The sequence below is a fragment of the Cucurbita pepo genome, chromosome LG15, assembly GCF_002806865.2.
Source record: "Cucurbita pepo subsp. pepo cultivar mu-cu-16 chromosome LG15, ASM280686v2, whole genome shotgun sequence".
NCBI classification, from domain to species: Eukaryota; Viridiplantae; Streptophyta; class Magnoliopsida; order Cucurbitales; family Cucurbitaceae; genus Cucurbita; species Cucurbita pepo.
Window position 1 is genome coordinate 21,856 of NC_036652.1, and position 13,393 is coordinate 35,248.

The 13,393-nt window shown below is 37.5% G+C and overlaps 2 protein-coding genes across 2 annotated transcripts in view; one reads left to right on the forward strand and one right to left on the reverse strand.

The window, feature by feature from the left end:
- Positions 1 to 2,635, forward strand: LOC111811439 (mitochondrial import inner membrane translocase subunit PAM16 like 2-like). Its single transcript, XM_023698287.1, has 4 exons — positions 1 to 128; positions 720 to 807; positions 2,119 to 2,252; positions 2,347 to 2,635. Exons 1-4 carry the CDS (start codon positions 126 to 128, stop codon positions 2,470 to 2,472), a joined length of 351 nt encoding a protein of 116 aa, XP_023554055.1. The 5' UTR covers positions 1 to 125; the 3' UTR covers positions 2,473 to 2,635.
- Positions 2,636 to 2,768: 133 nt separating this feature from the next.
- LOC111811438 (serine/threonine-protein phosphatase BSL1-like) overlaps positions 2,769 to 13,393 on the reverse strand; it is a 12,804-nt gene continuing 2,179 nt past the window's right edge. The window contains exons 6-21 of the mRNA XM_023698285.1: positions 11,391 to 11,490; positions 11,221 to 11,290; positions 10,376 to 10,477; positions 10,175 to 10,256; positions 9,912 to 10,082; positions 9,456 to 9,642; positions 9,179 to 9,371; positions 8,931 to 9,095; positions 6,262 to 6,500; positions 5,192 to 5,276; positions 5,013 to 5,111; positions 4,739 to 4,938; positions 4,592 to 4,667; positions 3,555 to 3,690; positions 3,329 to 3,468; positions 2,769 to 3,239 (exon numbers count right to left, since the gene is read on the reverse strand). Coding sequence (XP_023554053.1) covers positions 3,156 to 3,239; positions 3,329 to 3,468; positions 3,555 to 3,690; positions 4,592 to 4,667; positions 4,739 to 4,938; positions 5,013 to 5,111; positions 5,192 to 5,276; positions 6,262 to 6,500; positions 8,931 to 9,095; positions 9,179 to 9,371; positions 9,456 to 9,642; positions 9,912 to 10,082; positions 10,175 to 10,256; positions 10,376 to 10,477; positions 11,221 to 11,290; positions 11,391 to 11,490 — 2,129 coding nt within the window. The 3' untranslated portion in view covers positions 2,769 to 3,155. The remainder of the gene's footprint in view (positions 3,240 to 3,328; positions 3,469 to 3,554; positions 3,691 to 4,591; positions 4,668 to 4,738; positions 4,939 to 5,012; positions 5,112 to 5,191; positions 5,277 to 6,261; positions 6,501 to 8,930; positions 9,096 to 9,178; positions 9,372 to 9,455; positions 9,643 to 9,911; positions 10,083 to 10,174; positions 10,257 to 10,375; positions 10,478 to 11,220; positions 11,291 to 11,390; positions 11,491 to 13,393) is intronic.

The following is a 13,393-nucleotide window of genomic DNA, read 5'->3' on the forward strand; positions in this document are numbered from 1 at the left end:
CCCCCGTATCAACGATTCGCCCCTACGATTTCCTGCGTGGTTCGCTAAATAACCTTTCTGATTGATTTCGTAGCTCTAGCGGCTTTAACAAATCCGGACCTGTTATCAAGGCCAGCCAATTAATCATGGTATCTCTATTCTTTCTTTCTCTCCTCCTCCTCTCACTTTATGGTGGATCGATTTCTAAGATTATGAGAAAATGAACATCGAACAGGAGCCGATGCATAAATATATTTGATGTTGTTAATCTTATCTGAAATATTATGTATCTGTCTCCTACGTTTGGTAATTTGTTTCCAGATTGATTATAGATTATGGGTTTAATCCGAAGTTTCATTTCGTTCCCAAATTTTCTGTGGCCAAATTTCGGCTAGGGAAAAGACTGAGAGTTCCTTGTGGAATTTTTCTCCATTTTTTATTTTATTTATTCTTTTCTTCGTATTTATTCTATACATATTGGGTTTGATTTTCTTGTCCTCTGCGCTTTTTATTGAGCATTTTCGAAATGTGTTTGTTTATCTTGTGTCATGTTATATCTATCTTGAGTGTACATTGATCTTTTTACCGATCGAATCAGTGCTATCAAATTAAAACAGGTGTATTTACTTCTGCTCTGTTGATAACTTTAATTTTGACAGAGGAGAGGAGTAGATATTGTATTGCATAATTTTAAACAACTTCCTATAAGAGAGCCTCTTTGCTTGTATGTATTTGGACAGGCTGCGAAAATTCTTGCCAATTTAATTGTGATGGGCTCTGGGATACTTGCTAGGGCCTTTGTTCAAGCCTATCGTCAAGCCCTTACGAGTAAGTACACTTTTTATTCCACCCCTGGGTTTTTATCTCTATCGGAAGTTGGCCAGATTGCCTCAATATTATTGTTATTGGTGTCAATTGTTTTTGGATGGCTTGATTGAAACTTGATATGTAGAACAAAAGAAACTTGCTCCTTATCTTTGAACTATTAGAAGCTTTAATGTAAATGGGGTAAGTTTGGAAACAAGCATTTTGCCAATAAGAACAAAGCTCTGTGTGCACATAGATAAATTCTGCTTCAGGTGATATTCAAATAGACATCAAAGATTTTTTTTTTTTTTTTTTTAATGGGCTTGGGGGATGTTAGCATCCTGAATTTCTATTTTTTGTTGAGGATTGTTGGGAGGAAGTCCCACATTGGCTAATTTAGGGAATGATCGTGGGTTTATAAGTAAGGAATACATTTCCATTGGCATGAGGCCTTTTGAGGAAACCCAAAACAAAGCCACAAGAGCTTATGCTCAAAGTGGGTCATACTAGTGTGGAGATCCATGATTCCTAACATCTTTTACATCCTTCCTCGTCTTTGAAAGCCAGAATAATGCCTTCTTAGATCTTCAGTAAGTGGTCAATTGAATTTGTTGTTTTTCTAGTCTGTGATATGTATAAGGGTTTTGCAAATATAAACCAAGTTTTATATTCACATATTTTATAATTTTCTTTTCTTTAACAAATAGATATGAAAACTTTTTTGAGTGTCCATGGCCTGGATGATAGCATCCTGCAGTTCCTCCTTTTACCTTTTTGGTCAACCTTGAAAGGCGGAATAATATTGTTACGAGTCCAAGTATGTGATCAAGTTATAGGTCTCTTGTAAGGGGAGGTAGACAGTGTTTGTGTGGGTTGGATGAAAGAGTAGAATTCTTCTTTCGACCTACTTTCAAATAGAGAGACAAATAGAGAGAAGCTTAATACCTCTTGAGTGTACACAAGACTCATTACTTATTTATTCACTGCTTCACTCCGTTCCTCTTTTTTCTATTACTTCTTCCCCGGCTAGATTGAAAACAAAAATTGTACTATCTTCATTGATATTTATGACTATAATAAATATCTTCCTAGATCTTTTGAAAAAAAATTGTTTTTATTTTCCTAGCACGTGGCGTGAGAAGTGATTTATGGACCACAGTTTGGTTAGAGATGCTTTCGGTATAGTTGTGTTGTAATCTGTTGAACACGTACTTTATTAGTTTGGCAAATGTAGTTGTTCATACAAAGTTTTTACTTCTTAATGAAGGAAAGTTTGATGCTTGTAGTTGAAGATGATTACGCTCAGTAACAAGTCTTTTTCGTGCGGTGTAGATGCTTCGAAGTCCGGTGTTGCTCAAGAAACAATTCAAAACAGTGTTCGCAGAGCAAGCAAAGTGATGACGGAGCAAGAAGCCAGGCAGATTCTTGGCGTCACCGCGGGAACGCCTTGGGAGGAAATTGTGAAGGTCAAATATCTATTGCTTTTCACTAAAATAGTTCCTGCCTTGTATATATTATTATGAATAGGTGTTTGACAATCCTTCCTTCCTATGTTTACAGAAATATGACGCTTTGTTTGAAAGGAATGCTCAGACTGGAAGCTTTTATCTTCAGTCAAAAGTTCACAGAGCCAAGGAACGATTAGAACCTCTCTACCAGAGCAAAGGTCAGGATGCCCCTAGCTGAGGAATGTGTTGTGTTGTGTTTTGCACATTCACCGTTCTTGTATAATTCTTAATTGGTCATGGCCGCCATGAATGATGAAATTGATGTAAAATCTTTTCTTCCATTTGTGGGAAAAAAATCGTGCTTTGAAATTAGTATTTTGGATCTCGATGCCTTGAGAGCACCTAACTTTCGTTTCATACTTTTAGTAAATCTCAAAAACAGTCTACAATTAACTTAGGTTCAGTTGTCGCTATTTATTATCGTGGGTACCATTGTTGCCATCTATTTCGGTTGCAAAATGGACTCTCAGGACATAACTCGAGTATAATTGTATAAGGGAAAAAGTCACCATCAATGTATTCGGTTACAGGAATAAGGGTTATTTCGAAAACAGATTCTAAAGCGAAACACAGACAGTTTATTCTACAACATTAACACTGAAAATCTATGTTCGGCAGCAGAGCCTACAACCAAACATACACCCACAAGCTAAATGTTGAATATATTACAATATTATAAATGTGGCCCAAGCGTCGAAAAAATGAACCACTGTTTTACGCTTTCTGCAACCTCAAAGTCGTATATCTTCCATAAACTAGAAATTCCAGGTGCAATTATTTTCTTGTGTTGAAATGCTGAAGATGTTGCTCGTGGAGAATAACACCGAATCTAAAACTTATTACCAAGGCAATAAGGTAAATTCATATATAAGCAAGAGAGCTACGATCTAGATCGGGCTGTGGGCGGCCTCGGGTTGGAGTGGGAGGCCTCTGAATGTTAAGTTCCTGAAAGAACAAGAACAAGGATTAGTGTTCAGGGTTGTACTTTGCTAGTACTTGGCATTTGGGTTATTTAAATTTAAAGGGTAGTGTACCTGCATCCAAGTGTCTTCAATGATGCGTTCTGGAGATGTTTCTGGTGATTGGAGGGGCGGTGGCAAGGGATGGATCAACTTTGGGACAACGACCAATCCCCTCCCAATAACCAATATGGCACCAGCGTTGTTTGCAGTTCCTACGCATCCAACTCATTATAGGTCCAAGTTTGAAACTTTTGGAATTCAAGAACAAAACAAACACAACTATTTATGTTTTACTCACCACAATAGTTAGTGGCAGAGAATAGAGTGATTAGTTGTCCCTGAGCAAACCGTTCAAATCCATCCATGACGCATTCGTGGGCTCTTATTATGAGCTGTATACTGTTTCTCTTGCAGAATTCTGTAACGCGATCAGGCTGCAAAAACGAAAAAAAAAAAAAAAAAAAAAGGGTCAAACTATTGATTCATGGGACAAGTCATTTTGTTGTATTAGCAAATGCAAACATTTATCCATATAAAAGAAAATTGCCCTTTCTTTTCCTATGAGAACCCATTTTTCAATAAGAGGTCAATACTAATTGAGAATTGTTGCTAATTTAGGGAATGATTATGGGTTTATAAGAGGAACACATCTCCAGCCTTTTGGGGAAGTCCAAAGCAAAACCATGAAAGCTTATGCTCAAAGTGGACAATATCATACCATTGTGGAGATCTATGATCTCTAACATGGCATCAGAGTCATGCCCTAAACTTAGCCATTTCAATAGAAGCCTCAAATGTCGAACAAAGAATTGTGAGCCTCGAAGGTATGGTCAAAAGTGACTAATGTGTCGAACAAATGGTGTACTTTGTTCGAGAGCTCCAGAGAAGGAGTCGAGCCTCGATTAAGGGGAGGCTGTTCTAGGGCTCCATAGGTCCAGGGGAGACTCTATGTTGTACTTTGTTCGAGGGGAGGATTGTTGAGGATTGTTGGGAGGGAGTCCCACATTGACCAATTTAGGGAATGATCATGGGTTTATAAATAAGGAATACATCTCTATTGATATGAAGCCTTTTGGGGACACCCTCAATAGAAGCCTTTTGGGGACACCCAAAGCAAAACCATGAGAGCTTATGCTCAAAGTGGACAATATCATACCATTATGGAGATCCGTGATTCCTAACGGACACACACACAAAAAAAAGAGGAGAAGCAAGCTAATATCCTCTTGAATTATGGTTGAACACAGATAAAACAATAAAAGAGAGAATATGGTTTGCATAATTTCTTCTCTTGTTCTTCTGTAATAAATATGTAGCCGCTAATAACTAGCATACCCCAAAGGTGACAAGACCAGGCCCCCTAGCATTAGGTCTTAGACCTTCAACACTGTCATTTTCTGTCGGATCAGACCTGCAAACAGACACAATAATTCACAATCCAAATGAAATAAAAAACAAAAATATGAAAGAAATTAAATATACCAAAGCAGATCCATCAAAATAATAGACCCTGCATCCATTGTAATGGGTCTTTCAAGCTTCTCTATTTGTTCAACCGTGTGTATTGATCGCCCTATGCCTCCATGCATGCAAATAATCTTCTTTTCAATCAATGCAGCAAGTGGAAGGTAGTTGAATAGTTGATTGAAGCGCGTCCACGCCCAAATTCCATCACTCTCTCCCTACAGACACCTACGTTACTGGCTCTAATTAACTTTAAGTAATATTAATGTTGTAAATACGTATCTATTCCTACCATTCTCTCTATGCATTCAAGACGAAAACCGAATAGTGCATTTATATCCGCTGCCTCATGGTTTCCACGGATTAAGTGAACATTATCAGGGTATTCAATCTGCAAATTCGCAATCATGTCAATATACGTTTACAAGAGTGACATAATAGATCATTCGAAAAAATTAAATAAAATCTTGCCTTGAGAGCGAGAAGTAAAGTTATAGTCTCCAAGCTGTGTTGTCCTCGATCAACGTAATCTCCCAAAAACAAGTAATCAATATACCTGAAATATTTTTTAGAAGAAAAAAAAAATCTCACTTAGCAAACACATTAATCTCTGAAATGAGTTATTATTATTATTATAAGAAACAAGCCTAACTTTCTAAATGTAAAATCATAATCATCACGAGACCACCACCAACAGGTTGCTATTCTCCCAAATCTTCGCCATTATCGAATGAGCCCACAATAGTATGGAGTATTACAAGAACAGGATAAGAATTACTTCAAAAAGGACACATTCAACCAAGTTTGAGCCCTCGTGTTGTTCAAGCACTTCTCACATCTAAGAAGGAAAGCTCTATTAGGATCGCACTAATGCACACACTCGATCCACAAAGAATAGGAGATAGAAAATACGAGGAATATTGGCTAAAGGATTTGTATTCCACCGGACAATACATTCTTGCACTGCCTAATAGGGTATGTATATATATATAGTTTTAGTTTAATAAATATAGCTTTAACAGATTGAACCACCTACGAAATATCTACCATATATATCTCTACCCGATCTTTTACTATAAATAATCATCAGACTCCATATCCCAACAAGCTCTTGACGCATGTATGTGGATAGCCGAAATGTTTTCTAAGGAGGATCTAAGGACTGAATATCACCAAATTCGTATTAGACTAGGAGACGAATGGAAAGCAGCCTTTAAAACCAATGCCGTATTACTTTTCTAAAAAATATGATTTTGTTAGGTTGACTCCTTTTTTGTGGGCTTTATTTTGGTATGCCTAAAAGTTCGATTTCTCTTTAAAATATGTATATAATATATATATATATGTATGTATGTATTCTCTCAATGTTGAATTATAGATTTTCCATGTTTGAATACATAGGTTCACATACACCTAAGGATTCAAAAGGTCATACGGCAAACATACTCCAGATTTTAAGTTGATTCAAAACCAAAAGAATTACGTAGATGCAATGGAAGGAAACAAGCAGTTGTAACATAATCTTAATTGGCAATACTCACGTTATGTCTCCAGCTGTGGAGGGGAATCCATACTCATCAAAAAGCCTCATCAAATCACCAAACTGTCCATGAAGATCACCAAATACTTTAACTGGAGCTTTAAGCTGTAGAACTGTCGGCTCGTGCATAAAGATCTGTTCAGCAGCATAACAAAGCTCACCCACTTCATAGGAATCTAGGAAAAACCTCCTATTAGCAGGGGCTTTCCAATTCCGAGGTCTAAGTAAACTTGAAATGACCTGCAAAAGAGTCGAGAAAATAACCATCTGCAGATCGGAAAACAAGAGCAAAAATTTCCAAACTGGTTTATATGAAACAATGGATCATTTAGGGAACCCAAACCTGTTTGCAGCAACCTGTTATCCAACTATTTTACAATTAATGAGCCAAAGAAAAATAAGTATGCTTCTATTGTTATCCAACTTTTTTATAACTAGTGAGAAATACCTTATCCATGCTTCTATTGTTATCCAACTTTTTTATAACTAGTGAGAAATACCTTATCCAATCTCTTTTTTCCGTGCAGAAACCTGTTTGTGAGCTCTTCACAGGACAATAATTCGTAAGTCTCTCTTCTTTGAATTGGCTTGTTGCTTGAATTGTCTAATTTTCTAGTGGTTAGGAACCACGACTCTCCACAATGGAATGATATTGTCCACTTTGAGCATTAGCTCTCATGGCTTTGCTTTGGGCTTCCCCAAAAGGCCTCGTACCAATGGAGATGTATTCCTTACTTATAAACTCGTGATCATTCCCTAAATTAGCCAATGTGGAGCTCCCTCCCAACAATCCTCAACAATCCTCCCCTCGAACAAAATACACCATAGCCTCCTCTGAGGTCTATGTAGCCCTCGAATAGCCTCCCCTTAATCGAGGCTCAACTCCTTTCTCTGGAGCCCTCAAACAAAATACACCCTTTATTCGACACATGAGTTACTTTTGACTACACTTTCAAGGCTAGCAATTTCGTTGTTCGGCACTTGAGATGGTTGCTTTGGGCTTTCCCAGAAGGCCTCGTACCAATGAAGATGTATTTCTTACTTATAAACTCATGATCATTCCCAAAATTAGTTAACGTGGGACTCCCTCCCAACAATCCTCAACACTAGTGACCACTGAGATTCTTCTTGTTTTAGGAGTGGAACAGTTTCACGTTTAGTGAGTGTTCGTAGAAAAAGTGCATGGAAATCTTGTTTTCATAGCCTTGTTTTTATTGGAGGGATTCGAAAAATAGTAAATATTATAAATTATACTTCATGGATTTTCACTGCTGTATGTAATGTATAAATGCTAAAGAGTGCATCCAATATCTGTCAGCTAACTTTCAAACATAGAAAAACAAGATCATAGCCTAATAAGAGTTTATATCTACTTGAATCTGATGCTGCAATTCATAAGTGGCATTGACATGTTGAATAACAATTGTGCAAAAATACATTGATCAGTTTTGTTCATTTGATTTAGCTTTCAAGAAAGACCAATATGGTGTTGTTCTTGCAGCTTGGTACTGTGTCCATATTAACTGTGGTGGGAAGGAAGCATTAATTGATTAACAGAACAACCAAATTTTATGGAGACGCAACAATGGAAAATCATCAACGTTTTTCAAGGTGGAACAAACTGGGGATTAAGCAACACTGGTACTTTATGGATGATGATAGTACAACAGATGACTTTTTTGCATTAAATTCATCTTCTCTCTCAATACCAAAGCCTGAATTGTACATGAGGGCACAAATTTCTCCAATCTCTCTTATTTTGCGGATTTTTGCTCCTAATAGGAGCTTAATTTCTCATTTTCGTAATAACTGAATGATAAGAATCACGGTGTTTCAAATGTTCCCACTGGACTATTACACGATCCAAGGTCAAGAAAATTCAACAAGCATTCATTCTTTATCTACAAACTCGGATAGACTCGATTCAATTGTTATTTCATGTGTTACAAGTTGATTCGATTGAGTAAGGACCGTTTGAAGCTTCGGAAGTGAATATTTGCACAGTTGAAGTAGCGGATGAGGTTGCTATAACTAGCACTCAAGGGATAATTTGTTAGAAAACTTTGTTTATTATTTTAATTCCATAATTTCTTGTGTGGGAAAAGGGGTGGGAGTTTACTCGTCAAAGTGGACATAACATCTATTTTTGTGGAGATTTAAAGGGCAGTGGAGTAACTCACCCATCATGGCCACTAACTACCTTAGTGGGCATTTGAAGAATTGGATATATACTATGTAAATATCCGAGATTTTGATGAGATTTTGATGAAATTCAGCTCTCAAATTGAGACTTTCACCCATAGAAATTGGAGCATCATTTTTTTCATTTCTAAGTTTCACGCAATTCTTGTGGTAGATTGCATCTGAGAGCCTTGATCAAGTTCAATTGTGGAGTGACTCAATTTAGAACAAGGTTCCAAATCTTGCTTATAGATCTTTGATCGTAAGAGGTAATCTAATTTTAGCCTTGTCTCTTAGTGATCCGAATTTTATATACGGAGGTATTAATTTCTTTGATTCAAGGGTTCTTGCTTCAACAAAAGCTTGGATCGTTGGGCTGAGGATTAGGGTTGTCTTATCACTAAATGCGAAGTCTTTATTTATAAATAAATAAATATATACATATATATATAAGGAACAAATCAGTTTTATCGTGCTGCATCGACATACCTTCTTGTGTAAGCCCTGAGGAGATTTCTGCCTGGAAAATTTCTTGGTTGGATATGACAAGTCGTTTGATGGAATCATTCTTCTACTCTCGTTCTCAAATTGATCCAAGGACAACTGCCTCACCATCCCACCAAGGTTACCTATAGCCTCTTTAGCTACTACAACCTGGAGAAAGAAAATAAATAATTTCACAACAAGAATGTAAAAAAGAAAGTTATAGAATGTTAGCAGTTTCAAAGAGAACATACAGCTCTTGAATGCAAACGGACATCAGCCTCATAATCACTAGCATCTGAAGTTGTTTCGGCAGTTCGTGAGTTGTCGTCTGAAACAGATGTGTCTTCAGCAGAGGCTGCCTGAACCGCGTGCCAGACAGCACTAGCAGCCTCAGCTTCAGCAGCAGAAGCCTCCCTCAATTTCTCCATAGAACTTTTATCCATGCTGAAAAATATATAATTGCATGAAATAATTTCTCCAAGCTGGAACAAATGCCATCAGTTGAAGAAGAGGTCTACAGAATAATACCTCGTGGCGCTGGCCGAAGGACTCTCCAGTCCATCCGAAGATGGCAATGTCATCGATGAACTTAGATTAGATTGATTGTCTTTTGAACTTATTATAAGAGATGCTCTCTCAGATGTTATCACATGAGAATTGATTTCAGATTGAAAAGAAGAATTTTCTGCGACCAAAAAATCATCTAGCAGCATATCTGCAAAACAATGTTTTTATGACAATGTCAAAAACATGGAACAATAAATTGATTAATGACTTGGAATTAGGTCAAACATAACATCTGAAACATGGGATTGTGGACAGAAAATTAAAGAACTTATAGGGTGCAATATTGCTCTGTGTGTGTGTGTGACAAAACACCAAATCAACATTGCTGCTTCTTCATACGCAAATATGAAACTCCATCATACAGTTAAACAGGGTGTCAACATGAAAGTAGAACAGCTTCTCTTCACATTTTCTTACCCCCTCTAAGACCACCATAAATGTAAATTCGGACACCAACAGATGCAGCTGCATGCCGACAGCGACGCATAAGCTCCAAGGAGGAGTCATAATCAGGGTGACCCTTGTTTGCTCGTGATGAAGTTACTAGCCCATTTCTATCCAACCATACTCCAGCAGCAGTGTCCAATACTATTAAATGCCAAGATAAATAAACATTTAATAAACAGATGTATAATAAGGATACAGAATAATGATTATCACCCTGTAACAAGCGAGAGTACCTGCAATAGATGCTTCACCTTCTATTGCACGTCCACCCCTCAGAGTACCTCCTGTAACATGCAGTCGTGCACCAACAAAAACCTAAATAATATGCAAGCCAAATTCTAAAAATCAGATGGCTACGTGATTTGAGCACCAAAAAGGAAAACTAGCTAACTAGCCCCCCACCCCTCAAGTTCTAGAATTAGACAGTCACTTACTGCAGCATGTTGATATCTAGGCGACGGAGATACCCCAGGTGCGAGGGTCCACTCCCACTGACCATTTCTATGCATCAACAGCCCATATGCATCTGCCAATGGCTGTAGAGAACAAAACACAACATAACTGTGCGGAAAAGTCTCAATAAAAAAATATTGCTCAGTTATAGAAAACAAGGCAAGGACTGAGCACAAAAGGCGAAGGCAGCATACTGTTCCATTTCATTCTTAAACACGTTCTACTTTATTTTATCAATATCAAACATACCATAAATTAACCCATTAATCCTTTATAAATAGAGGTTAATTCCCTTGTATTAGTAGACTTTTTGAATCATAATAAAAATACTCATTCCACGGTCCTTAGAGAAAAAGTAAAGCTTAAATTTATTGCATCAGTAGACTTTTTGAATGATGATAAAAATACTCCTTTTAAGGTATTAACAGGTTTTCTCCTTTGATGCTTGGTTGCATCAGTAACTCAAACTGCTACCTTAAACTACATGAATATCATAGAAATTAAAGCCACTCTTCTCTACTATTTTCACTTTTCAACTTCTATCATAACCATCGAAGTTCATTGCCAATTTTTTTTTATATATATTCCATCACCATAATGGCCTTTATCAAAAGAAACTTCAGTGAAATAAAATAAAATAAAATTTGTAGCGTACACATAACACTTGTTTAATAAAAAGAAATAAGAAAGTCTTCGATTTTCCACGAACTATATAGCATCAAATACAATATGCTTATGCCAAAAGTTGATTATCATATGTATCTAGTTCTTTTTTAGAATGAATATCCATGTTAGATTATATCAACTAGAAAAGGGTTTGTCATACTGCGCCTGAAGAGTCTCTTCCCCCACAAAGTAAAAACATGCCATCTGATCGCGCACTAGCCGTTGCGTACCTACAAAGAAACATGTAACTCTATAACTTTCCATAATTTATAGAAATAGAAAACGCTAGAAATTTTATTCATTGGTAAGACAAATAAATAATATACTCACATTCTAGCAGATGGTCTATCACCTTCTGGGTTCAACTTCTGCCAGGCATATGGTTTCTGGGCAGTATCTAGAGCCCAAGCATCAGAAAGAACTCTTTTTCCTGATATAGAACATAAAAAGTAAAAGAAGTATTATGTAATCTTGGATCCGGTCAAAATAACTTGATTTGGTTCAAGTATGGGTTGGATCAAAATATACAACTAAATAAATAAACAAAACTTGTGGTTGATTTTAAGTCGGATTCCAAGTCATGTCTTCTCCCCCTTCCCTACAGGTGACAGCGCTTACAACACAAAGCATATGTATTACCAACTATGTGTACCTTACGGATCTATACGCAAGGCTTTGCTCAAAGGAATACTTTTTGGAGGTCTAGGAGGACATTTCAACCAAGATAAGACATTTGACCTTGTTTCTAAATGATTTTATTAGGCTAAATTACATCATGTGTTTATAATTTTGTTAAAACGATCTAATGATTGTCAAACTTCCAAGGCACTTTTCAATCCCTGTGTTATATACACCATTGCCTATCCCAAAGACGGTTTGGGAGGATCTCTCCATGGACTTCATACTAGGTCGGCCTAAAACTCTACATGGTCGTGACTCTGTCCTATCTGTTGTGGACCATTTTAGCTGTTGTTCGTCTTCATGGCATCCCAAATCCATCGAGTCCAATAGTGATGTGAAAATCCTTAGATATTTTTGGTTAGGAGGGCCCTTTGGAGGAAATTTAATAGTAGTCTCATGTTTAGCACAGCAAGTCATCCACAAACTAACTGCCAAACTGAAGTGACTGTGGGCAACCTCATTTGTTGATGAGGGATTACTCGTCCTAAACATTGTAGAACAAGGTAAGCTTCTCTCCTTCAATCCTTCTTTCACTCTAACCTCCTCTCCTTTTCTTTTCCTATTACTGATTTCACTCGGTAAATGGGTTCATTCAATACAGTAGCTCTTTTCTTGAACAAGGTAAATAGGCTGATGAGATTACCTTCCTTATTTTATGGGGTAAGCACTAAACTAAGGTTAAGTCAGTTCTTTGCCCAGATTCAGTTCTTTGCCTGCCCAGATAAAGAAGATGAGAGTAAGATTAGAACAGGACATATGGCCGGTCTCTCTCTCATCTGTTCTTTCCTGAACCTGATTGAACGAAGGTAATGTTAAAGAAAAGACGAAAGCAAGAATGAGAGTTTACAGTAGGGGAGAGTACAGAAAAGATATAGTGAAACCGGAACCTTCCTGATGATCCGATTCCTTCAGGAACAGTAAACTGGGAATCTTAGCTCTGATCTTTCTCCTGATTACACCCCGTTCTCTGGAACTCCCACTAAAACATCACTTCACGTATCGCCAACCCCGAGCCATACATTGAAGCAGACCGTCTGTCCTGCACATTCTTCTCTCAATCGACATGAGGACCAATCAGCCAGCAGCCAGCACAGCGGCCTACCCCCACATGGAAATGAAAGAAAGATCTCTGAATGAGAATACCTTTGATAATAGAATCAGATTCTTTCTCAAGGGGCAACACCAGTAAAGCAGGAATTTCAAGCAATGCATCCAGCCATATCACTGCAGGGACAGGTTATGAAATAGTTGGATCCGCCGGGGCATTCATTCAAGACTCCGATAGATGGGGGAAAGAANAAACAGTTCAAGAATGAATTAGCTGCTTTTCAAGACTCAAGCAAGAAAGACGACTTATTCTAGATCGTTCACTACTGAACCAGGAACTGTAAGAAAAGAGATGAATGAATGAGAGAGAGTTGTAGAACTGAACTACTTCACGAACCTACCTTCTTTCACTCAATCGGTAATTGACGATATTCCCTTCGCTACTTCACGGTAAATAGGCAGGATGAGAAGCTAGCTCCCGAACTTATTCTTTTTCTTCTCTTTCTCCTTGTTCCTATTCAATCCTGAACCTTTCCAGTCGAGTAAATTCATTCAATCCTCTAAAAGAAGAAGAAGAAGACAATTCTTTCACGAGGTAAACTTCC

What these genes read in the sequence shown, in the direction of transcription:
- LOC111811439 (XM_023698287.1), top strand. An exon ending in CTATCGTCAAGCCCTTACGA is followed by an intron (nt 808 to 2,118) that starts GTAAGTACACTT and finishes CGTGCGGTGTAG; the next exon opens with ATGCTTCGAAGTCCGGTGTT. An exon ending in CTTGGGAGGAAATTGTGAAG is followed by an intron (nt 2,253 to 2,346) that starts GTCAAATATCTA and finishes CTATGTTTACAG; the next exon opens with AAATATGACGCTTTGTTTGA.